Raw genomic sequence first — 25,737 nt, 5'->3', positions numbered from 1 at the left:
TCTGTGGCAGAGATCTTGCTCAGCATGTTGAGTGCCTTGGGCTCAATCCACAGCACAACAAAGGTTGGTATTCATGTTTTATTTGAAGGGGAGAAATGAGAATTTTATAAAGCATGTAAGGAGGGGAAAGGAACTATGGCCAGTTTCCTAAACTTAGGAGCCTGAGGTATGAAGTGATTTTGAGTAGGGAGAAGGATACCACAGACAGGGAGGAGGAGTGTGGTGTCTTCAGTTGGATGGGAGCTGCTAACTAACATAATTAATTGTGCTTTACTCCAGAGCTTCCATTGCTTTCTTCACATCCCTCCTAATGGTGTTTCTTATTCCTGATCAGGAAGAAAAATTAGAAGGAGACAATCGATACTTCTGTGAAAACTGCCAAAGCAAACAGAATGCTACAAGGAAAATTCGACTCCTGAGCCTTCCTTGCACTCTGAACTTGCAGCTGATGCGTTTTGTGTTTGACAGGTGAGTGTTACACGAATAGCAAGTCAATGGTACGATGACTCACATGAAGCCTTTGGTTCTTCCATATATTTTTCATGATAGTGCAATAAGAATCATAAAGAGAAGCCAGGCGACAGTGGTGGTGCATGCCTTTAATCCCAGCACTTGGGGCACAGAGGCAGGTGAATCTCTTGAGTTTCAGGACCCCCAGGGCTATACAGAGAAATCCTCTCAAACCCTGCCCTCCCCAGTCTTAAAGAAGTCAGTTGTATATAGATGAGAGCTGGAGATGTAAAGAGGATCTGTGGTTGTAAATACTATTAATTAATTTTTTAGCTTTTTAATTAAAAACTTGATGGCTCACGCCTTTAACCCCAGCACTTGGGAGGCAGAGGCAGGTGATCTCTGAGTTTGAGGCCAGCCTGGTCTACAGAGTTCCAGGACAGGTTCCAAGGCTATACAGAGAAACCCAGACTCAAAAAACAAAACAAGCCGGGCGGTAGTGGAGCACACCTTTAATCCCAGCACTCAGGAGGCAGAGGCAGGTGGATTTTTGTGAGTTTGAGGCCAACCTGGTCTACAAGAGCTAGTTCCAGGAGAGGCACCAAAGCTACAGAGAAACCCTGTCTTGAAAAAACAAAAACAAAAAAACAAAACTAAGTACCTGACCGAATTACCTTGATACTCTGTATGATCATACATTCCAAACAAAATTTTCCTCTTCTTGGGACTCTTTCATATGTGGCTCTGCACATCGGAATCCAGTCTCTGCTTTGGAGTGAGCTCTGTTTGCAGAAGGATCAGTATCTGCTCATGTGTGCTAGACCACCAGATGGAGCGTAGCTACTGTGGGGCTTGTCAGGGAGATGGCAGCATGTGCACACTGTGCTGATGGGTGACTGTCGATATTGTCTGTCCTTTTCATGGTAGGCAAACTGGACACAAGAAGAAGCTCAATGCCTATATCGGCTTCTCGGAGAATCTGGATATGGAACCTTATGTGGAGCACAAAGGTACTGTTTTTGATCAAGCTGTGATTATTGTTAGCTTGAGATGAACCTGTGGCTTGCTCTCCACGCAGCAGTGTGCAGCGTTCCTCAGGTCCCAGTTTTCAGGCTCTGTAGACGGAAGTTTTTTTGACAAGGCTTTATTTTTCATTTGTAAGAGTAAGCGCACTTAAATTTTACTTGTCCCATCGGATCCTGCTCAGTCTTTTTATTATATATATAAATTATGTTTATTATATATAATATATAATTTGTATGTTTATTTTATATATATTATATTTAATATATTAAAAATATAAAACATTGACCAAATATATAACACATTGATAAAATATATAAAATTTCAAACTAAAAATGTGGTTCTGTAAATACCGTGAAGGTGAATATCTGCCTGAACCTCCTGAATGAGGAAAACCATTGCAGCAACCTAAAGCCCACTGGATGCTTCCCTCCCATCTTTTTTTCCCTCTTCCCTCCCCTCCCCTCCCCTCCCCTCCCCTCCCCTCCCCTCCCCTCCCCTCCCCTCCCCTCCCCTCCACTCCACTCTCCTCCCTTCCCCATTTTTTGTGAGACAGAGTTTCTCTGTGTAACAGTCCTGGCTGTCCTGGGACTCATGTAAACCCGCCTCTGCATCCTGAGTGCTGGGATTAAAGTTGTGTGCCACCACCATTTGGCTTCACACACCCCCTCCCCCAAGCATTTTTACATTTTTGGTTTATTTTTTTTGCCTCCTGGCTAGTCACACCTGCTTTCCTACATACAATATCGTCAGCCCTGCTCTACAGCCCCTCATGCTGTTCTCTGCTCTTCATTGGCATTTTCAAGGTCCTTGTTTCTCTAGGTTTGCAAGCTTGTTACTGAGAGGCATGACTGGACATGCTGGCTTTCTCCATCAGAAGTGATCTATAGAGAGATTTTCCTAAAATGGGACAGATTCAGCTTCCTCCATAAAGACCCTTGGCCTGTTTCTGGAACACTTGCCTAGTTAGCTGTCACCAGGGAGTAAGGCTTGAGGACCACCCAGACTTAGAGTCCATCTGTGGCCATGAAGTTTCTTTGTCTTTTTTCTTCTGCTCTGCAAGGCTAGGCAGCTTTCCTTTTGAAGTTTAATTTTACTCTCCATAATTGTGAGTTCTTAAATGAGTATATGTGCATACTCATGTGCCTGCTGTTCACAGGGGCCAGAAGTGGGCGTCAGTTCCATTGGAACTGGCCGTACTTTGCAAGAGCAACAAATACTCTTACTTGCTCTTACTCCTTGAGCTTCTATCTCTTCAGCCCCTTTGAGACAAAGCCTTGCTGTTTAACCCTGACTGTCTCAGTAATTGTAAGCATATTGTAGGAAGTCTGGCTCTGGAATCATCTTATTTAGTTGTATGTATATCTGTGTATATATGGCTTCATATCTGTTACAGTGGGTAAACTTGTATGCATGCATGTGGATGTGAGGAGTCTACTTCAAGAGCTATTTACTTCCTCTGTCCTTCCTTCCTCTTTCCATTTCATTCATTCATTCATTCACTCATTCATTCATTCTCCTAGCATGCTCTCACTGAACGTAGACTTGTCACTTAGGGTATATGAGCTTCAGGAATCCAATTGTCTCTTATCTATGCAGCACTAGGATGACAGGCAAACCACCTATACTTTGCTTTAAAAAATAATTATTTTGTGTATGCATGCATTTATACATGCCAGGGTGCATGTGTGGAGATAAGGAACAACTTAAGAGCTGGTTGTCTCCTTCCATCTTGGACCCAGGGATTAAATTCCAGTCACCAGCCTAGTCGGGAGCACCTTTATCTGCTGCGGTGTCTCGTTTGCTTCATGCCTTGATTTTTGTAAAGTGGATGCTGGTTATCAAACCCAGGTCCTCGCTTGGTGTGGCAAGAACTGTACTAATGAGCTATCTCTCTGCCCCTGGGAAACCATGTTTTAGATCAAGTAGTGAAATTATCTATACAGTTCCTTGGCATGGGTTTATTTTTATTTTTTTTTTAAGATTTATTTATTTATTATGTATACAACATTTCTTCCATGTATGCTTGCATGCCAGAAGAGGGCACCAAATCTCATTATAGATTCTTGTGAGCCACCATGTGGTTGCTGGGAATTGAACTCAGGACTTCTGGAAGATCAGTCAGTGCTCTTAACCTCTGAGCCATCTCTCCAGCCCCATGGGTTTATTTTTTGATGGTAGATTCTCTTCTCTGTATTCCATCTTCTGAAAGTACGCTTTGTCCTTGTGAAGTATGGATGATGGAGTTGGTGAGAGCTTTATATCTTAATCCACAGGAAGAGAGACAGAGACAGACAGACAGGGTCTGGCATGAACTTGTGAAACCTCGAAGCCCCCCACTAATGAAATACCTCCTCCAACAAGGCCACACTTCCCAGTCCTTCCCAAACAGTCTCACTAAGTGGTTACCAGGCCTTACAGCCTGAGCCTAGGGGAGCATTTCATTCAAACCGCCACAGTGGTAATTTTCTACAAATATTTGTTGCGGCAGAAAGATTCACTCCTGGGCTGGAGAGATGGCTCAGAGGTTAAGAGCACTGACTGCTCTTCCAGAGGTCCTGTGTTGAATTCCTAGCAACCACTTGGTGACTCACCATCACCTGTAATGAGATCTGGTGCTCTCTTCTGGCCTGTAGGCATGCATGCAGACAGAACACTGTATACATAATAAATAATTTTTAAAAATGCAGTTTTTTTTAAAAAAAAAAAGATTCACTTTTGTTATTAAGTAAACATAAGAATTCTGGTTTTAAAGAAAATAATGGATTTTACATGTAAAATGTTTGGAGTACTTTATAGCGCCAAAGAAATTCTGTCCTTTGTGGCAACAAGGATAAACCTGAATGACAAGACATGAAAGTGAAATAAGCTTGCCATAGAAAGAAAAATCCTTCACGATTCATTCATAAACTCTAAAAATGTCTTATCTACCAATGATCAACCTCAAAGGATAAAATTTGGACATCTGTTGGCATGATGTGGTTGACTAAAATAAATAGTTTCAAGCCAGGCCATGGTAATGAATGCCTTTAATCCTATCTATCACTCAGTCAGAGGCAGGTGAACCCCCAAGTTCGAGATCAGCCTGATCTACAGAGCAAGTACCAGGACAGCCAGGCTTATACAGAGAAACCCTGACTCAAACAAACAAAAAACAATTTCTTGTGTGTTCTGGGAAGAATTGAAGAGTGGGAAGATTCATATTGTTGGTACCAGAAAGAAATCATATGTTGACTTTGCCCTGGTTAGCTGGCGACATTAACGTGCTGTTTAGTTCTGAGTTCTTAGTTCTTGCCAGTTGAATACATTTAAGACAGAAATACTGTGTGCGCTTGTCATAGTGTATGTCTGGATGTGTCAGGCGACAACTTTGGGGGTCAGTTCTTGTCTTCCACCTTGTTGAGTGGGGTCTGTCTTGTTTATGCTGCTATGTATGCTGTGTACTCCAAGGCTAGCTGGTCCAAAAGCTTCCAACCAGGTCTGTCTCCTGGCTTTCCATTCTTCCTCAGGAGCCCTGGGATTCTCCCTGGCCCAGTTCAGAAATATGTGTCCCTTCTCACTAGTATTTTTATCCTAGCCCAGAGTTTTGACCCACATACCAATCTTTATTAATGTCCGACTCACTAAGTTACAAGTATCCTGGGATTTTGTTCCTTTAGTCAGCTATTATTTTTTTCTAGTCTAACACAGGGTCCAGCATTTTTATTAATTGAGTGATGAATTGTTTTAAGAGTTACAGCAACAAAATAAAGTTGGATGTGAAGGTTTTTTTCTTTTGACTTCTACTATATTGTTTCTGAAAAGCTTCCAGATCCTAACAGTTTAAGTATTTATAGACATAGGAATGGTTCCATATATTGTGCTGATGAATTATGCTTAGTTACTGTAAGTACTTTTTTTTAAAGAATTTAGTTTTCTTTTTTCTTTCTCTTTTCTCTCTCTCTCTCTCTCTCTCTCTCTCTCTCTCTCTCTCTCTCTCTCTCTCTCTCTCTCTCTCTCTCTCCCTCTCACCCCCCCCCCCCCTCTTTCTTCCTTTTGAGGTGGGTTTCTCTGCAGCTTTGGACTCTGTCCTGGAACTAGCTCTTGTCGACCAGGCTGGTCTCGAACTCAGAGTTCCTCCTGCCTCTGCCTCCCGAGTTCTGGGATTAAAGGCGTGCACCACCTTCTTTTTTCTTAATGTGCTTGAATGCTTTGCCTGTACGTGTGTGCGTATGTTTCTCTCTCTCTCTGTGTATGTGTGTGTGTGTGTGTGTGTGTGTGTGTGTGTGTGTGTAGATCCCTTGTGTCTACAAAGGTCAGAAGAGGGCATTAGATCCAGTTATGGATGACCGTGAGCCTGTCTGTGGGTGCTGGAACCACTGTCTTTTAGGTTTGTTTTGATTGTTTTTTTGTTTTACATTTTGTTTTAATTGTATATGTTCGAGTGATTTGTCTTTATGTATGTTTGTATACCTTGTGCATGCCTAACCTGGTTTTTCTTTTTCTTTTTTTTTTCCTTTTGAAATGGGGTCTCAGTAGATCAGGCTAGTTTGGAATTTAAAGAGATCCACTTCCCTCTACATCCCCAGTGTTGGGATTAAAGACATATACCACTACACCCAGCTACTTTTTCCAAACTTGAACTGGGCATAGAGGTACACACCTTTATCCCAGAACTCTGGAGGCAGAGGCAGGTAAATGAATCTCCGAGTTTGAGTCCAGCCTTATCTACATAGCTGAGTTCCAAGCCAGACCAAAAAAAAAAGTTTTTACTTTTTTTTTTTTTTTTTCCTATTTTATGTTTTGGTTGTTTTGAGACGTGGCTCACGTATATTCCAGCCTTCTCTAGAATACATAATACATACTTACATATATGTATATGAAATATACACATAGGTATACATATACATATATGTATATATGTAATATATAGCCCACACTGTCGTCCAACTTGTGGTAATCTTCCTGCTTCAGCCTCCCTTGTTTCAGTTGCCAATACTGTAAAAAGGAAGAAAAGTCACCTTATTTTATCTTCTCCGATTTGAGTAGTTTAGCTGCAAATAACCCACAGTAGCCTTGAACTTGTTGATCCTCTTACCTCAGTCTCTGGGATGCTGGGTCGTAGGGGTACAACCACTATGCCTGGCTCTTCGGTGTCACATTTTGTATTTGGTCAGATGGATAAAGAACTGATAACATTATTATCAGTTTAGGCATGCTGTCATGGAAAGTATTCTTATGCCCCTTTCTCCTTGTAGGTGGGTCCTTTGTGTATGAACTCAGTGCCGTCCTCATCCACAGAGGAGTGAGTGCTTATTCTGGCCACTACATCGCCCATGTGAAAGATCCTCAGTCTGGAGAATGGTACAAGTTCAATGATGAAGACATAGAGAAGATGGAGGGGAAGAAATTACAACTAGGGATTGAGGAAGATCTAGGTAAAACTTTTAAGTTGTGAGTGCCCTTTTAAAATATAAATTTTGTTGTTGTGGTTGTTGTTTTGAGACAGGGTCACAATGTAACTCTGGCTATCCTGGAACTTAATATGTAGACCAGGCTGGCCTTGAACTCAGAGATCTACCTGCCTCTGCCCCCTTAGTACTGGATTAAAGGTGTGCGCCACCATGCCTGTCTTAAAATATTAATTTTTTTTTTTTACTGGCAATGTTTGATGCTATCATGTGTCAAGATTGTTAATGGTTATTAAGGATATTTAACACCACTAGGCCTCTTTTATTAGCAGTTTGTGCTTCAAGAAAAACCAAACATTTTGCCCCAGAGATGACCAGGAAAGCATGAAGATGAAGGGGTCATTTACAGTTATAGTTTATTCCCTGGGCAGGGGAAGGATGGTTATGGGTTCCCAGAGGAAGGTATGCCATCTTCTTTCTGAGTTGAGACGTTAGTAACTGTGGCAGAAAACCTGTGTTCTGAGTATGGTCTCATGACCACTCTCATCAGCTCAGCTGTTATCATCAGCTGTAGCTTTGTTTTCCAGTGAGTTGTCAGATCTTATGGGAGCCAGTGATCTTTTTCACTTCCCCACCTGGGATCTGAACTTTTTTTTTTTAATTATTGTTTTGGTATTATTATTGTTTGATATACTGAAGATATTAGTTATTTTGAGATAGTCCCAGGTTGGATGTGCCTCTTGGTTCCTCTGCCATGGCACAGCTGGGATTACATCTGTGCACCAGCACACCTGACTCAAAGCCGAGTTGCCAGGGCTTCTAGGGGAGGAGGAGCACTGGCTCCTAGGCCTGCCTTGCTGGCTTAGTGTCTCTTAAGTCTTATTCCATTTATAGACTATTACTTTTTTTTTTTCTTTTTTTGGGGGGTGGGGTTCAAGACAGGGTTTCTCTGTAGCTTTGGAGCCTGTACTGGAACTAGTTCTTGTAGACCAGGCTGGCCTCACAGAGATCTGTTTGCCTCTGCTTCCCGAGTTCTGGGATTAAAGGAGTGCGCCGCCACCTGGCTGACTGTTAGTTTTCTTGTTAGTGTTGCATACCTGACATAGAAAGCTAAAGGCTAAAAGCTTTGGAAAGCGAAGCTCATGATTTTAGGGCATTGTGGGCCTTCATGGCAGGGACGGTCTGAGTAAGCAGCTCAGCTCTTGACGGCTGAAGTCTGTAGGTATCCAAGGTGAACTTTGCAGTAGAGAGCACTAGGAGTAAGGACCAGCCCTACTACACTGTATCTGCCAGCCTGCCCCATCCTAAACTTCCACACCTGTTCTAGGTCCTGCCACTAGCTGGGGAATAAGCATTCTAAACAGGTCTGTGGTGGGCTTTTTTTTTTTTTAAAGTTCCTAATTTTCAATGTAGTGTTTTTTTATGGTAACACTGTTAAGATCAAATTTATTTTATCGTACTTTTCATAAGGTAAACCCTAGATTGTAAGTAATTGTGTTTTCATTTTGTGTGTTTTTACTGAAGTTTATTGTAGTTGTCTACATTGTGGCAATGGAGTTGTAAGAGTTAAAGTCTTAGGGAGCAGGAGCAGTGGCTTAGCTGAGGATTTGGTGCATGCTGGGTAGTGGTGGCGCACACCTTTAATCCCAGCGCTATGGGGGCCGAGGCAGACAGATCTCTGAGTTTGAGGCCAACCTGGTCCACAGAATAAATTCTGGGACAACTAGTGCTACACAGAAACTTTTTCTAGACGTACTTGTTGCTCTCAGAGGATAAAAGTTTGGTTCTCTGCACCCACATCTGGCAGCTCACAGGCTCTCCAGCTCCATGTGCTTAGGGCTTCCTCTGTAGGCACCTATACTTCTGTTCACACATCTGCATGCACGTGTGCGCGCACACAAAAATACACGCAATTTAAAAATAAGTTTTTAAACGTCTTGTGAGGGTCTACCATTTATTTTATACATGTGGCAGTTCTCAATTTAAAAGAGCTTACGATAATCTCTTTGCTTATCAGTATTCTGTTCTGATACTTAAGTAACTTTTTCATTTGGATTTTTTGAAATAGTTTTTGTTTGTTTTGTTTTTGGATTTTCAAGACAGGATTTCTCTGTGTAGCTCTGGCTGTCCTGGAACTCTGTAGATCAGGCTGGCCTTGACCTCACAGAGATCACCTGCCTTTGTCCTCCAAATGCCAGGATCATAGGTGTGTACCACCACTACCATTTAGTTTTATTTTATGACCAGGCTGACCTCAAACTTGTGACAAGCCTTCTAAGTTCTGATGTTATAACTATGCACGTATTTGGAATTTTCTTTTATCTGCTTTTACTGTGTGGGTGGGGTGGTGTATGATATGGCCTCATTAGTGGCTTAAATCTCTCACTGTTAAAACAGAGTTCTAGACTATTGAAATCTTCCTGTCTCAGCCTCACTGAGTGCTATGATGAAAATAGGCTCCAATCATCTATCTTTGGATTAATTTTTATAATTTGAGGCTCACACTTAAGGTCAGGCAAGGTGACACACACCTTTAACCTTAGCACTCCGTGAGATGAGGCCAGCCTGGCCTACATAGCAAATTCTAGGCCTGCCAGTGCTATCCAGAGTGAGACCCTGTCTCAAAATAAAGGGAAAAGGGGGAATGACACTCAAGTCACTGTGAGTAGTGAGTGAGTCCTGTTTGTTTTTTTTGTCCTGGCCGAACTGGAACTTAACTGTGATCTCAAGTTGGTTTCCAACTTTAGCTAGATTTCCCTGAATGGACCTTGAGTGTACTTTTGTATTTCATTCTCAGCCAATAGGAATTTTGCTTTATTCTAGGTTTGTCCTCAGGGAACATAATTTCATCTTTAAAAAATGGTGTGTTAAAGCCAGAGAAGGTGACACATGCTTGTTATTCCAGCATTCTAGCGGCAAGGCAGAAGGGCCACAAGTTTGGGACCAACTTTGGCTCTAGTATGAGACTCTGCCTCAAAACTTAAAGGGGATGTGACAAGCAAGAATAGGGCTGTTGTCTTTTTTACATATCTTCAAATCTGAGACAGTGGTGGATAACGGTGCCTGCAGCCAAGCCTCACTGAATTCCATCCCTGGAGCTCACATGGTAGAATACACCCAAAAGTTGCCTGACTTCTGCCAGTGCTGCTTGTGCTCAGCACACACAGATGTACAGAATAAACTAGTATAAAAGAATTTTTGTCTAAGGAATTACTATGTTTTATGGCATTTCATTGTTTCTGATCTTGGGTGTCTACTTCAGACATATAATTTCTTTTTAATTTAATTTTATTTTGTGTGTATGGATATTTTGTCAGCATGTATGTTTGTGCACCATGGGCCTATAGTGGTGCCCCTGAGTTGTAATAGGGCTTTAAATCCCCTGTGATTGGAGTTACAGGTTGTTGTTATGAGTCACCTTTGACTGCTGAGAATTGAACCCTGGTCCTCTGGAAGACTAGCCAGTGCTATTAACCACTGAGCTATTGTTCTAGCCCATAGACATTTTTTTTTAAGATTCTTTATCTGGAGTGTGTGCTTATTTTTCCTATTTATAAGTGTACCACAGGCTTTCAGTGCCCATGGAGGCCAGAACAGGTTGTGTGATCTTCAGAAGAGTGGCAGAACTGGAAGCAAGAGTTACATTTGGTTGTAAACTAACACTTGGTGCTGGGAACTGAAAACTCTGTTCATCTGCAAGAACAGCCAGTGCTCTTAACTGCTGAGCCAGATCTCCACTCCTAGAATATGTGTATGTGCATGCATGTGCATGTGCACTCGGGTGTATGCAGAAGTCAGGTCAATCTTGGGTCCCCTGGGCACCATCCATTTTGTTTTTCTGAGACAGGGTTTCTAAATAGGTTGGAGTTTGTTGTTTAGAGCCAGTGATCCCCAGGGATTTGCCTATCCCCACTGCTTGAGTACTGAGCTTGCAAGTGTGTGCCACTGCACACAGCTTTTTAAATGTGCGCTTGGGGGATGTTTGTGCACTGAGCATATAAGTATTTTTTTATGTATTCCCCCAAGCCCCTAAAGTATGGACCATCTAGTTAAGTTGTCTTTTACTTCTTTATCCCAGCAGAGCCTTCTAAGTCCCAGACCCGTAAACCCAAGTGCGGCAAAGGAACTCATTGTTCTCGAAATGCATACATGTTGGTTTATAGACTGCAAACCCAGGAAAAGAATCTCACAGTGGTTCAAGTCCCAGGTAATCACTTTTTCTAAATTGCTTCTGGAAATGCTGTAGAATTCTGAACTTCCAGGTTGATTAATGACCATCACCTGATTGCTCACATTGTAACAGGTCTGTTCAGTATGGTAGATGTTAATGGAAGTGAATGCTGGTCACAAATTAACAATTACTGAGTTTTTGGAATGACTGAGCCTTAAGACTATTCTATTACCCCAACCTCCCAAAAAAGGCAGAAACAATTCTCAATGTTAGAAGGTAGCGTAAATTGATGTTTGGTTTATTTTGTTCAACTTGTGGAGCTAAAGAAACTGGTCTCCCTGGCCTGTCCACGCACTGTAGTGTGTAGAGCCACTTGATGTTTCTGGGCAGTCTGGGTGGGGATCGCCTGACTACATTCCACCTTCGGCTTCACCAGTAGAGGAAGGGTTCCATTTATTCATCTCTAGATGATAATGTGCATATCATTGTAATCTTTGTCTTTGGAAGAGAGAATAAGGTTGGTTTTTGTGTTTTTCTCTTGGATAGCCTTTCTTCAAGAGCTGGTGGATCGGGATAATTCCAAGTTTGAGGAGTGGTGTGTTGAAATGGCTGAGATGCGCAGGCAGAGTGTGGACAAAGGCAAAGCAAAACACGAGGAGGTGAAGGAGCTGTACCAAAGGTTGCCTGCTGGAACTGGTCTGTGAGATATTCCAGGACAACACTATTGCCATTGAATGTCTGGGGTTTTGCTTTTGTGGTGCTTTAATCTTTAAATGTTGCAAAAATGTTTATGAAAAACCAGTTTTCTCTCCTAGATAGAGGCCAGCTTAAACACTATGTAAACTGGCAGTAACTAGATATCAAGCATCCTATATAACTTTGTCATTTCCTTTTTGAATTGGGAGGCTATTCCTGAATGATAAATCCTAGGTCAACCCTCTGCATTTTTGACCTGTAAAGACCTTTTTACTGTGGGCTGGAGAGATTCCTAAGGGGAAAAGGTGCTTGTTGCCAAGCCTAAAAACCCGAGTTTGATTCCCAGGACACACGCATGGTGGGAAAGAACTGACATCAACAGACTCTTCTCTGACCTTTGTATGCTTGCATGCCAACCTCCTCACCATGCACACACATGCTGTAATAAATTTTTTTAAAGAAGATATTTTACTGCTAGGCATGGTGGTGCATACCATTAATCCCAGCACCCGAGGAGGCAGAGGTTGTCAGATCCCTGTGAGATAAAGGCTAGCCTGGTCTACATAATGAAACTTTGTCTTAAAACCATTTTTTTTTCTTCTGTGAGATGAAATGTTTCTAAAGCCAGATCTGCTTGGATCACTGTGGCCTTCTGTTTTTAAATACTTTGTTTTCTTTCTTTCTTTCTTTCTTTCTTTCTTTCTTTCTTTCTTTCTTTCTTTCTTTCTTTCTTTCTTTCTTTCTTTCTTTCTTTATTATGTATACAATATTCTGTCTGTGTGTATGCATGCTGGCCAGAAGAGGGCACCAGACCTCCTTACAGATGGTTGTGAGCCACCATGTGGTTGCTGGGAATTGAACTCAGGACCTTTGGAAGAGCAGGCAATGCTCTTAACCTCTGAGCCATCTCCAGCCCCCAATACTTTGTTTTCTAAGAGTATTAACTGATATATATGTGTACAATTTTTCATATGAAATGTTAAGGTAGAAAATCTTATCTAGTTCACCTCTGATACAGCCTGCTCATCTGTTTATGTGTCCTTGTTTATTCAAATTTACCTTGTGCCTTCAGTGGTATCTTCCAGCCTTGCTCCTGCATATGGAAGAGAGCAATGTGTATGAACTTAAAATAAGTTTTCAAGCATAAAATTGTACAGATGGTTTCGCTTTTTTGTATTAATTTTCCATTACAGCTATAATTTATATCAAAGATAACTTACATCCCTAGGCCCGTATGAACAGTCTTGAGGTGTTTCCTCCTGTGACTGGTACAGCTCAGATGGGGATCATGTGCTTGAAAAGATAGGTCCTGACCCAGGACCCAAAGAAGGAAAAACGTCATACCAAACTGCTGCTTGCTTTGATTCACTTCCTTCTTTGTGACTCGGTTCTTGAACTATGTTTAAGTGCTAGAAGTATCTGAAAGAAGTCACTGACCTGTACTTATTAGGAGATAAACTCAGGAGTAAGAGCACTCAGTTTATGGGCCTCCAGTCTAAAGTGCTGACCATAGAAATCTGTTCTCCAAACTGTAGTCAGTTTCTTGGACTGTGCAGAAGGAAAAGAGGGCTCCTGCCGCAAAGACAGAGTGGCATGAGGGAGTGAGCGTGAAGCTTTTTTGGGGCAAAGTGCATGCTTGGCTCTGGAGAGACCCTGGATCGTGTGAGCTCACTCTTAGGGCGCCATGATGTCTTCTATACCTTGACCAATCAGGACCCTTACCTATTGGGAACTCCTCATTCTAAAACAATAATCGTTTTATATTGTTGTATGAGTATTCTTTTGAAAGGCCACCTGTCCTAAAAATCCAAGTGTAAACGAAAAATCACATTATCTCTTTGGCTGCTGTTATTTAAACTTGAAGGTACTTGAATTCTAGAGAAACTTATATTTTTTCATGCTATTATTTATTATTCAGGACTCTTAACTTTGTTATACTCAAAATCCATTTTTTAAATTTTATTTATTTTGGACCTCACATTAAACTCACTCATGATATTTGGCTTATTTCAAGATGACATTACTCAGTAACCCAGGGTAGCCTCAAATTTATGACAGTTCTCCTTCCTCAGCTTCCTTGGTACTGGGATTACAGGGGCATCACCGTAGCTAATGCTTGCTCTCCCAGGACCCCAGCATGCTAATGGCAAAGCTGGGTAATAATAAGTAGGATGTTAGATCAGAATCGTGTACACAGTGTCTGCTACTGTAAAGCAGAAGTGATCCCCCCCCCCCAATCTTGGGATCTTACATTAATTCATAATCATTTAAAAGCTAAAATAGCAAACTTCATTTGGAAGTTTTCAGTGAGATTCTAGTAGATGATTGGACAGGTTACCTTTGACCTACCTGCCTTTGAGCACATATTCATTGTGTATCTTTATCGTCCAAGGACTTCCTCCTTATAGTGGTTAATTCTTTTTGTCTTCTGGGACAAGGTCTCACTGTAGCTCAAGCTGGTCTGGAGCTCACCATGTAGCTCCTGCTGGCCTCAAACATGCATGACCCTCCCACTTTAGTCCCGAGTGCTGGGATTATAGATGAGAGCCACCACCGCCAGGTTCAATAGGCAGATCCATTTGGCCCATCATCCCCCAACCTCGCAGCAGCAGCAGAAGGTGTCGCTCTCTGTTCACCTTTCCATGGATGCTGGAAGAAAAGAACCTGGAGAATTATTCCTTAAGTGGGAACCTATATCAGTCCCTCACTCCCCTTGAAAATACTCAAAACTTTACTCTCTGACTTTGTATAGGAAGTATTTGATATTGAAGACTTTATTTCCCACAGATAAGGGTCACCCCCCCCCACACACACACACACACCTCCCTTTTACACTCAGCCTAAACCTGATAAACAGTACAGAATGAGGGAGGTGTTTTGAATATAATTGGCTATGGTATGATTTGGGGTCTGGGGTGATACTAGTACTGGGGATTGAACAAGGCCAGTGCACATTCAGGGCAGTCTCTACTCTGAGCTGTGTGCCTCACTAAAGCATGTATGTATTATTGTTTTGCTTTTCATTTGTTGATGGTGTTGGGGATTCGGCCCAGGGCTGCACTCATGTTAGGAAAATAGCGCATCATTGAACTACACCCCAGCCCTTGTCATGCTGATACTTATAGGATGCCACAACCCTTTTACCTTTCCCGTGTCTTACGGTCTCCTCTTATATATTTTGTTTCTGTGTATAATTAACTTTTCTATATCTCTTTTCTTCCAAAAAGCTCAAAATGCTTCACATATCTTATCTTTTACACTCAGCAACATCTCTGTGAGGTAGGTAGAAGGCAGGTATTATTACCTTCATTTTGCAAATTAAAGATCTGAAGCATAGAGAGTTTAAGTGACTTGCTCACGTTGAGTTTCTAAGGCAGAACTTGGATTAGACTTTGGTCTCAGCAGGCAGTTCATCTCCCCCTGCAGCTGCCTAGTGCTGCCCTTTGCTGTCCAGTTTCAGTGCAAAAGTGGATCTGACACACCAATTTTTTTTTGTCAAAACATTGAAATGTTTTAAATAAAATTAAGTGGGAGTTAACTTTCTGAATGTGTGACTCTGGGGAGTGTGAAACTGGTCACAATGAGCTTTGCGTTCAAGTGTCTGCCCCTCAGATCTCGCCAGAAGTAGCACACGATACAAATACATGAATTCAACCTTTGTGTGTTTTCTTCTATGTTTTATGCTGGGACTCACTGGAGATCTTTGTAAGTAATCAAAGCTGTCCCTTTATTTTTAACTTTCCTTTTTGGGGAACTCTGGGACTCCCTCTCCCCAAGTTAAAATTTGTTTTGAAATGTCTGGTGTTCTTAATTTTTGAACTTGAAAATTGATAATTCTGTTCTAGTGTACTCTGCCCTAGAACTTATTTCAAATGCATTATTTTCTTGAAATTAATAACAATGAAATGAATAGATCGTAACACAGATTTTGGGGGAAATCATAAATACTTTTTCTTAACACCAGCCCCATCTTGGATTCAGGAAAGTTGAATGATGAAATGAGCTTGTGAAGTGTGGTTGTAGGTGACAAGGTTAAATTTTTAATTCAGCTCGATCCTGACTTCTCATTTTAATCTTCAGATATATATCACACACTTGTGCAGAGTAAGGGATGAGGTGATGATTTTCCATCCAGCACCCAAGTGTCCTCATGGAAGCTCTGCTGTGCTCTCAAGCAAGGCACTTCTCTCTGTGGATGCCTCTTGTAGAATGTGGCTAATAATACCCGCCGATCCCATAGGGCTCTGTGCAGATGTGTTTCCATGCTCAGCACGAGGTCACAGAAGTGCTAGCTAACTGGGATTTGTAATCACACATCAGACACCTCCCATTGAGTCTTTTGATCCTGCTGACTTTGGACAAAGTTTGCACTGTCTTTTGAGGACAATGTCTTGGATCACTTAGTCCAAAACTGTAAAAGTACATAGTTTCTTCCCATTCCTTTTTTTCTTAGAGTCCTATGAATTTGTCTCTCTTGAATGGCTGCAAAAGTGGTTGGATGAATCAACACCCACCAAACCTATTGATAATCATGCTTGCCTATGTTCCCATGATAAGCTTCATCCAGATAAAATATCAATTATGAAGAGAATATCGGAATATGCAGCTGACATTTTCTACAGTCGATATGGAGGAGGTCCAAGACTAACTGGTAAGTCAGAGCGTCCATCCTCTCAGTACTAGGTGACAACCTGAAATTAACTGTTAGACTGAGCATTCTTATACTTTGCAAAATGTGCTTGCCAAGTAGAGCTGAAGTACTGCTGGGTGACTGGTGGAGTGCAGACAGGATGGATTCCCAGCAGCACAGACAGGAATCTTTATAAAAGCCTTGGGCCTGTGTTTGCAAAGTTCATTCTAGCCTTTTTTGTGTAGGTTTGGGAAATTGCTTCTTAGTTCCTAAATCTGCTTAGTTCTTCCTTGAATGCACAGAAGCTATGTAGCAAAAAATAGCCAATCTGTTTAGTTTTGGCTACTTCTTCTCAAGGAATTGTCTACTTATTTAAAATTTTTATTTATTTAGTATGTCTGCACTACATGCCCCACAGTTTTCTTTTTAATGAGCAACTGGCAACATGGGTTCTTTGATAATCTCCAATGAGGCTAAGGGAATTGCATGGCCTCCAGTTCCTCTTTCCTAAAGTGAAGTGCTATTTTTGGTTATGCATAGAATTTAATTATATCCTCTAGGCCTTTTGCATTCTAAAGTACTCACCATCCAGAATTAATAAATTACAGAATGGGAAGCTTTATGGTTTTAAAAAAAATCTTTTTTTGGAGGGGGGGGGTTCTCTGTGTATCCATGGCTGTTCCATCCCAGGCTGTCCCACTTTGTAAACAAGCCAGCCTTGAACTCAGATCCACCCACCTCTGCTTCCCAAGTGCTGGGACTAAAGGCACATACCACCACTGCCTGGCTAAATCTTTTTATATGTGTTTTTGGTATATCTGTGTACAATGTGTATGCCTGGTGCCAAGGAGGGCAGAAGGGGGCATCATCCCCTGGAAATGTAGTTATGGATGTGAGCCACCATGTTGGTCTTGGGAATTGAACCTGGGTCCTCTGCAAGAACACGTGCTCTTAACCACTGAGCCATTTCTCCGACTCCCGTAAGATCTTTCAAGGAATCACATTTTAGGACCAATGTGATGTCGCTGTAGGTGAAAGCACTTGCCACAAAGCCCATTGACCCGAATGCTTCCCGGGATCCCCTTGATGGAAAAAAACAGACTCCATGTAGTCCTCAGATGTGTGCTGTGGCACATGCATGTGCACGTGTATTATATACCCACAGTAATAAATGAGATTTAAACACAGAAAAGAAGAATAACATTGCATGTGATTTCTGGAGCAACTGTGCACTTGTGCCGTGTCCTCTATTGTTCTCATCCCTTCAGTGTTCTGTGCTTGGGAAGTCATGTTTTCATGAAGACCATTACATGTATAGTTGTCGGATATGTTGTTGACCCTCCCTCCTCTAGTTAGATTTGTTTGATTAACTACTATAGTTGATAAACACTGTCTCATTATTTAGAAAACTTAATGTATGAATGAGTGTCTAGATCAACAAAATCAGGATATAGAAAGACTATTGTAATAATTTGGTTTGGCCAGGTGTGGTAGCAGAGGCAGGCAGAACTCTGAGTTCAAGGTCTCCCAGGGCTGTTAAACAGGGAAACCCTGTTTTGGGGAATGGCAGGGATTTGTGGTTTAGATTTAAAATTCTTGTGTATTTTGTTTAGTACTGGAAACATTCTCATAGGAAGTCTGTGTGAGAATGAAGTTTATTTCGATGTCTTTCTTGCCTTTAGTGAAAGCCCTGTGTAAGGACTGTGTTGTAGAACGTTGTCGTGTACTGCGCCTGAAGAGCCAATTAAATGAAGATTACAAAACCGTCAACAATTTGCTGAAAACAACAATGAAGGGGTATGTTACACAGCATGCTGTTTATGAGAGCCTACAACATTGCCAGGCAGTAATCAGACAGCTGCTTACTCATTGTAGGAAAGAGTTGACTGTTAAGTGAAGGTCGTTAGTGGAGCAGTTCTCAAGTAAAACCTGTATCGTGAGCATAGCTAGGAATCCAGCTGCATTCCTAGCACTTTAGAGGCTAAGACAGGAGGACATCTTGGGCTACAGGAGCGAGTGAGCATCCTTTACTCCCCCCCCCCCCCGCAGTATTCACTTATATGTGTATGTGTGTATGTTCATGTTTGTGGGCATGTGCACGTTTCCTGAACCATGTAGACGTGAAAGAGTACAGCTTTCAGTTAGTGGTTCTCTCCTTTCACCGTGTAGGTCTAAGGGATTGAACTCAGGTCCTGCCCTGCTTGGCAGCAAGCGCCTCTGCTAGCTGAGCCCAGGATGCTTAACAAAAATATTTTTCTTTCTGCGGTTGGGGAGATGATCTTATGTGCCATAGGCTTGCCTTGCTAATATGAGGATGAGTTCAGATCCTGAATAGCCAGTCCCAGGAGGCAGAAGTGGGGGATTCCTGGGACAAGCTAGAAGCAGTGAGCTCCGGGTAAAGAGACCCCTCCTCAGTGAATAAAGAGGAAGACCACTGACTTTGCACCTCTAAACATATATGTGCACTTTGTACCTTTAAGCATATGTGTGCACATGCACCTTTAAACGTTGCAAAACACACCACATACACATTTCTTAGTTTAATTTAAAAAATTTATTTATTTTATGAGTAGTTGTTTTGCCTGCATGTACATCTTGTTTATGCATGTTTCCCACAGAAGGTGCAAATGGTCATTGGATCCCTGCGGAATAGAGTACAGACAGTTGTGAGCCACCATTTGGGTTCTCTTAATCAAGATCAGGTCGTCTGAAAATACAGCCAGTGCTCTTAACCACTGAGCCCTCTTTCCAGCCCTTAAACTAGAATTTTGTTTTATTTGAAACAGGGTTTCTCTGAGTAGCTCTGGCTGTCTTAGAACTCTCTGTAGATCGAATTGGCCTTGAACTCACAGTCCACCTGCCTCTCTGCCCCCCTGTGTGTTAGAATTAAAGGTATGTACCATCATCACCCAGCTAAATTAGAGTTGTTTTAAAAAATGAATTTGCAGGCCGGGCGGTGGTGGCACACGCCTTTAATCCCAGCACTCGGGAGGCAGAGGCAGGCGGATCTCTGATCTACAAGAGCTAGTTCCAGGACAGGCTCTAGAAACTACAGGGAAACCCTGTCTCGAAAAACCAAAAAAAAAAAAAAAGAATTTGCAGTGCTTACTCTGTGAAAATAAATTGAGTCAGACACAGCCTTCGCTCTGTAAAAGAGGAAGGGGAGAGGTCTGGACCTGACCATGTGAGCCAGTACTCAGGCTTAGAGTACAGAAAGCTTGTCTGGAGAACCATCACTCAGGCCTGGGAAGGTAATGTCTCCTTCAGCAAGGATGAAGTGATGTTGAGACGAACGGGGGACTCAGTGGATGTTGGGTGTCAAGCCCCACTCCACAGAGCACCTCTAATTGAACCAAGAGTCATTAAGTGATGGCACTTGCTGTGTTCATGTCATTTGTTTCTAAGTATCTCCCTAGCAGACCTAAGCCTGGTCTCCCTTTGGCCCAATTCTACAAGGCCTCCTCTGTGGCTTGAGTGTGTGTGTGTGTGTGTGTGTGTGTGTGTGTGTGTGTGTGTGTGTGTGTGTGTGACATCAGTAAGGGTGTGTATATCCAAGTATCTTTGTGGCAACTTAAAGGTACAGCTGTGTGTGCTGAGAGGAGTGATCAAGTGGAAGAAAGTTGAATATGATTGAAACGGATTTGAATTCAACGTATGAGAAAGAGCATTATCTAGAATGGAAACAAAGCAGCAGACACCTGGAGTTCAGTAGTGAGGCGTGAAAATGGCTCAGATCAGGAATCGGATTAATTTGTTAATCAGATTAATCTGTTGTGTGCACAGTAGTGATTTGACTGTTTATAATCATTTTAGTTGTGGGCTTCAGGGGAAAGACACAAAAGGAGGGACACTAAGAGTCACCTGCTAGGGTTTAACATTCTCTCTTTTCCACAGCAATGATGGATTTTGGGTGGGAAAGTCTTCCTTGCGCAGCTGGCGCCTGCTGGCTCTTGAACAACTAGATGAGCAAGATGGTGAGGCGGAGCAAAGCAACGGGAAGATAAACGGGAGCCCCTTTAGTAAAGGTGATGGGGGAATCCATGATTCCAGAGCTAGAACCTTCGTAGTTCTTTTGGTGGGGAGGTGGCTTTGTTCTCTTTATCCATGGGGTTCCTTCCACCACCCCAGCTGCTGCTGTTTTGTACTGTAGGTTTCTGTGCCTAGCCTTTTCTTGAACATTCACGTGTGCTTGCAGAGTTGGAGTGTCTCCTTGGCAAAGCTGCACTGTGGTCCCCCTACCGCCATTTCCCCACAACTGCACTGTGTTCAGCTTGCTCATGTGCTCCGTGGGAAACACTAGGCCCTGGCCTTTCAGTCTTCATTTTCAGTAAAATTGTCTTAATAAAAATTTATGCCCCTGTATGTTAAGATGTTTATTAAGTCTCAAGGTCTCAGAAACAGCTAAGGGCAAATAATAGATGGTCAGACTTTTGAAATTCCACTCAAAGACTCAACAGAGCCTTGGGGGCCTCTCCTTTAGTGAGCTCTGGGCTCACACACCACCTAGTCAGTCACCTGCAGAGTTCATATCACTTCTGCTCCAGCCTCCAGGTAGTGGGGGAGGGTAATGGGCTTTAGAAAGCCCTGCAGGCTGTTGAGCTCAGCAGTTTGGCTTTAGGATAGCAACCAATGACCAATGTGACCTCTGCACTCTGCCTCAAAGAGGGCAGGGTTTGGAAAACTTCTGCAGTGCTGGGATCACAGTGCAAGCCAGGGTCATTGCATACTCTTCAAGTCCTTCACTGTTGTTGAGGGTTTCCCTTTCCTCTTGGGGAAGGGAAGTATAGCCTTGCTCTGCGCACCTGTACAAGTCTCAGTTGATTTGATTTTTCAGAATTATTTCAAGTTTCTTTGCTTAAAGTTGTGCTGCTTTCAATTTTTAAGTACAATTGCAGAGCTGTAATTGTCTCTTTTGATTAGATGAATCAAAGGAAGAAAAAAAAGAAGAGGAGGAAGAATTAAATTTTAATGAAGACATCCTGTGTCCTCATGGTAAGCAAGAAGCTTGTATCTGTTGTCTGTTCGGCGTCAGCTCCCACCATGTTTCGTTCCTCCCTTTCTCTAAAGTTCTGTTTGGATTTCATTGTGTAGTCCAGGTTGGGTATCATCAACTCAGAATTCTTTTGCCTCTACCTCCTAAGTGCTGGGATTACAGGAATGTGTCAGCACACCTTCCTGAGAATTCTTTTTATCCTGGTCCCATAGCAAGTTCTAAGCCAACCAAGGTAATACCCATTGGTTTTAAATTTAATTCTTGTTTTTCTTTTATACTGCATTTATTTGTTCATTCGTTCATTTATTCATTCATTTACTGAGAAACCGCAATAGCTCTAGCTAGTTTCAAACTCAAATTAATCCCCATGACTCGGCTCCTGGGTGCTGAGATTCTGAGTGCGACACCAGGCTAGGCCAAGTTTTGAATCCCATTTTCTCAGCCTCTGGGCGCCCATCCCAGGTCTGTGGGGTAGGTCTGTAGCATAGTAAATCTGGTGGCATTTTATTTTAATTTTTAACATGTCTGTGTGATTATGTGTACGAGTGCTGGCCTCTGCAGAGGGCAGAGGCATTGGAGCTCCTCGAGTGGAATCACAGGTAGTTAAGCTGCCTGATGTGCATGCTGGGAATTAAACTCCTGTCTTCTGCAAGAACAAAACATTCTTCTAATCACTAAGCTCTCTTCCCAGCTCCTGATCACTTCCTTTTAAAAGTTCGTTCTTAGTTTTGTAAACTTCATTATCCTTGTCTGGGGACATGCTTCTGTGTGAGGTCGTAAAGTCAGTTCTCTGCTTTAGCCTTTACGTGATTTGCAGGGTTGAACTCATGTTGGCCGGCTTGCATGACACCAATCTTCTGCTCAGCCATCTTGCCTGTTACTCTGGTTACGTCTTGACTTTTGCCAACAGTGTAATTTTCTTGTATTGCGTAATCCTGTTTGTGTGTTGGGGGGATACAGGTGTGTGTGTGTTGTGTGTGTGTGTGTGTGTGTATATACACACATAGATATACACACACACACACACACACACACACACACACACACACACACACACACACACACACAGAGAGAGAGAGAGAGAGTATCCTTTTTGTATTTTGGTTTTTCAAGACAGGGTTTTCTGTCTTGCCCTGGCTCTGTTCTGGAACTCGCTCTGTAGACCAAGCTGGCCTCGAACTCACAGAGGTCTGCCTGCCTCTGCCTCCCGAGTGCTGGGATTAAAGGTGTGTACCATCACCACCCGGCTCCTTTTTGGTTTTTATTAAGTGTCTTTGTTTTGTTTTTTAATTAAATGTGTATGTATGTTTTGCCTGAATTTAGTTCTGTACTCTGCATCTGTACATCAGTGCCTGTAGAGGCCAGAAGAGAGGGCATTGGACCCTCTGAAATTACAGTTGGTTATGAGCAGACTTGTAGGTGCTATGAACTGAACCTGGGTCCTTTGCAAGAGCAACAATCTAGCCCTATTTAAGTATCCTATTTTGCAGCAAAATCTATATGTCAGTATCCTATGCATATTTGACTCGTCTCTGATTTTGTATAGGTTGCTCATAGGATTGTAACCTAGTTAAGATTTTTTTCTCTCGTGCAGTTCAACATTTGCATGTTGCTATGTGTGTTTCATCATTCCAATGATTATTTTATGTTCATTGATATTTTGCCTGCATACACGTCTGTGTGAGGATGTCAGGTCCCCTGGAACTGAAATTAGAGACAGCTGTAAGCTGCTTGCTATGTGGGTGCTGTTAATTGAAGGTAGATCCCCTGGAAGAGCAGTCAGTGCTCTTTATTGTTGGACCCTCTCTCCATCCCTCATCTTGTATTCTTTGTAAGTGATAACCTTGCTGCTGTCAGTGTTTTCGGGGACAGAAGCTGGAGACATCTCTCCCATTGTCACCCTTAGAATTGGGGAGTTCTCCTAGACTTGTAGGGACTTCATCTCAGGCCAGTCTTCATTTCATGGTGTCACACACCAAAGAATTTTAGAGCTAGTCAGTTTATGAAGTTAGAGATGGGCCTTATATGTGTTTTATATCTGTGCATATGTGTGCACCTTGTGCATGCTGGTACCCATGTAGGCCAGAAGATGGCATCACATTCCCTGACACTGGAATTAAACATGGTTGTGAACTACCCTGTGATGCTGGGAGCTGTGCCCAGGTCCTCTGCAAGGACAGCAACTGTGCTTATCTGCTGGGCCATCTCCAGCCCCTGGGCTTTAATCTTAAAAATTTTTCTTAAAGATTGTAATGTGGATGGGATCTCTCATGTACCATGTCATATGTGTAAATATCAGAATCCCTTTGAGGAAATAGTTCTCCTGCCTCACCTGGATTCCAGGGATTGAATTCACGAGTCAGTGCAGGGCAGTGAACAACCTAACCCTCTGGCCATTTCATTGGCCCAGTAAATATTTACATTGTGACCTCATTCCTCTGGTGATAAGTTTATTAAAGCAAAATACAATTGTTTTGGGGATGGTACCTCGGGTCTCCTGTATATTAGACAACACTTGGGCAGCCACCCTGCCTAGCATGTGAACTTGACATTCTCCTGCCTCAGTCTTCAAAAGAGCCAGGATTGAAGCCCATCCCTGTTGGAAGCATTCTTCTCTGTGCTTGGAAGATATTTTAGTTTTCTGTTTGTTCCTGTGGGACTTTCTAGAAGCTTCTTCCTATCCTATCCTATCCTATCCTTCCTGTCCCTGGTACTTCCAGGTGCAGAAGATTGTTCCTGGCCCTGCTGCAGGGACAGAGAGGTAGGTCAGGTTGGAGGAGGGTGAGCTTTAGGAGAGTACTCGCTTGCCACTTTCTTTCAGACAGTCAGTCCAACATTGTAGCAGAGGCTGACCTTGAACCTTTGACCTCCTCGGGCTCCAGTTACTATACTATATTTTATTTTACTCTTATAGTCTTATAGTACATCACCACACCTGGCTCAAGGTAGCCTTTCCTTGAGATTATTCAAAGGGTCAGAAGAATTGAGGGATAAAATTAACTCAAGAAGATTACATTTTGTGTTATTAGACCGTATTGGGCATGGCAAAGGCATGCCTTTCTTTGCTCAGGTGCTGTGGTGGCTGCATTGCTTAGTAGCACATCTGTAGGTACCTGACCAGTGGGCATGAACACAACTTGCATGTGGGCCTCTCAGCAATGAATCCCATGTCAGTCAGCCCAGTTCACTCATATTTTACTTTGGCATAGTTGAAAAATACAACATAACCAGCAGTCAGGTTGCATGTGATTGAACAGTAAATCGAGGAGCCTCACTGAAATTACTGTGGTTCAGATTATAGCCCTCATGACATTACAAAAGTGACAGAGTGGCCATGACCAGTATTCTTTCCTTGTCTTTTGGTATCTTTGAACGGCCAGAGGATTTTTCAAAAGTAATTGCTGGCTGGATGTGGTAGCCCACACCTGTACAGCATCCCAGTACAGGAGGCTAAAGAGCCATCCTGAGTTACATCTTGCTCCAAGAAAGCCAAGACGATAGTGCTCAGTGGTTTAAGAGCATTGATTGCTCTTCCAGGGGCTCTGATGCCTTCTGACTTACATTGGTATCAGGCACTCATGTGGTGCACAGACAGACATACATGCAGACAAAGCAGCCAAGCATATAAAATAAAATTTAAAAGGAAAAATAAAAAGTCCCAAAACCAATTGCAATTAGGGAACAAATTTGGAGGTTGAGTGGCAAGGGCTTAGATTAGTCAGGACATTGTTTTATTACTTAATTTTGATTTAAAGAGAACAGTTTAAGGTCCATACATCTGTGAACATACTGCTCATTGCAAGATACTTTTAGAAGTCGAGCATAGTCTTTTAAGGGAATTAGCAATTTTGTGTGTGGGTGGAGACAAAGTACTCTTAACCCCTGGGGATGGGGCCTAGAATCCTAAGGTGGGTAGAAGCCTATGTATGCTCATGCTGACACTGCAGCTAAAGCCAGTCCTGAAATTCACAAATGAATCAGAGGTTACTGAACAGCAGGAAAAGAGAGCACTATATGCTCTCCATTAGGATAGCGAATAGGGATTAGGCTCTGAGTAAAAGTGCTTGTGATTCAGTCTGACCTACCTGAGTTCAACACCCAGGACTCACGTGGTAGAAGGCGAGAACTGACTCCTACCACCAGCTGTCCTCTGACCTGCACACACGTGCCGTGCACTTACACACCTACACAGGTGCACACAGAAATATACATACACACACACACACACTTTTTAAATGTTTAAGAAATAGATGTTGACTTTTTTCATCCCTGTTTTTATTTTTTTTTTTTCTTTTTTCTTTTTTTTTGGTTTTTCGAGACAGGGTTTCTCTGTAGCTTTTTTAAAGCCTGTCCTGGAACTAGCTCTTGTAGACCAGGCTGGCCT

The 25,737-nt window shown here is 42.4% G+C and overlaps 1 protein-coding gene across 5 annotated transcripts in view; it reads left to right on the top strand.

Moving 5' to 3' along the window:
• Usp48 (ubiquitin specific peptidase 48) overlaps window positions 1–25,737 on the top strand; it is a 70,741-nt gene that overhangs the window by 19,992 nt on the left and 25,012 nt on the right. For 4 of the 5 annotated variants that reach the window (XR_006020831.1, XM_038332516.2, XM_038332514.2 and 1 more), the window contains 9 exons: window positions 335–468; window positions 1,378–1,460; window positions 6,711–6,890; window positions 10,942–11,070; window positions 11,581–11,730; window positions 16,184–16,381; window positions 18,043–18,157; window positions 20,255–20,385; window positions 21,281–21,352. Coding sequence is in view for 4 of the 5 variants with exons in the window: in XM_038332516.2 (XP_038188444.1) it covers window positions 335–468; window positions 1,378–1,460; window positions 6,711–6,890; window positions 10,942–11,070; window positions 11,581–11,730; window positions 16,184–16,381; window positions 18,043–18,157; window positions 20,255–20,385; window positions 21,281–21,352 (1,192 nt within the window). In the remaining variant the exon portion in view is untranslated. The remainder of the gene's footprint in view (window positions 1–334; window positions 469–1,377; window positions 1,461–6,710; window positions 6,891–10,941; window positions 11,071–11,580; window positions 11,731–16,183; window positions 16,382–18,042; window positions 18,158–20,254; window positions 20,386–21,280; window positions 21,353–25,737) is intronic. The other variant, XM_038332515.2, reaches the window with a different exon arrangement.

This window comes from Arvicola amphibius, chromosome 6, assembly GCF_903992535.2.
Source record: "Arvicola amphibius chromosome 6, mArvAmp1.2, whole genome shotgun sequence".
Classification (NCBI taxonomy): domain Eukaryota; kingdom Metazoa; phylum Chordata; class Mammalia; order Rodentia; family Cricetidae; genus Arvicola; species Arvicola amphibius.
Note: the sequence above shows the minus strand (reverse complement) of the source record. Positions and strands in the feature narration are given on the sequence as shown.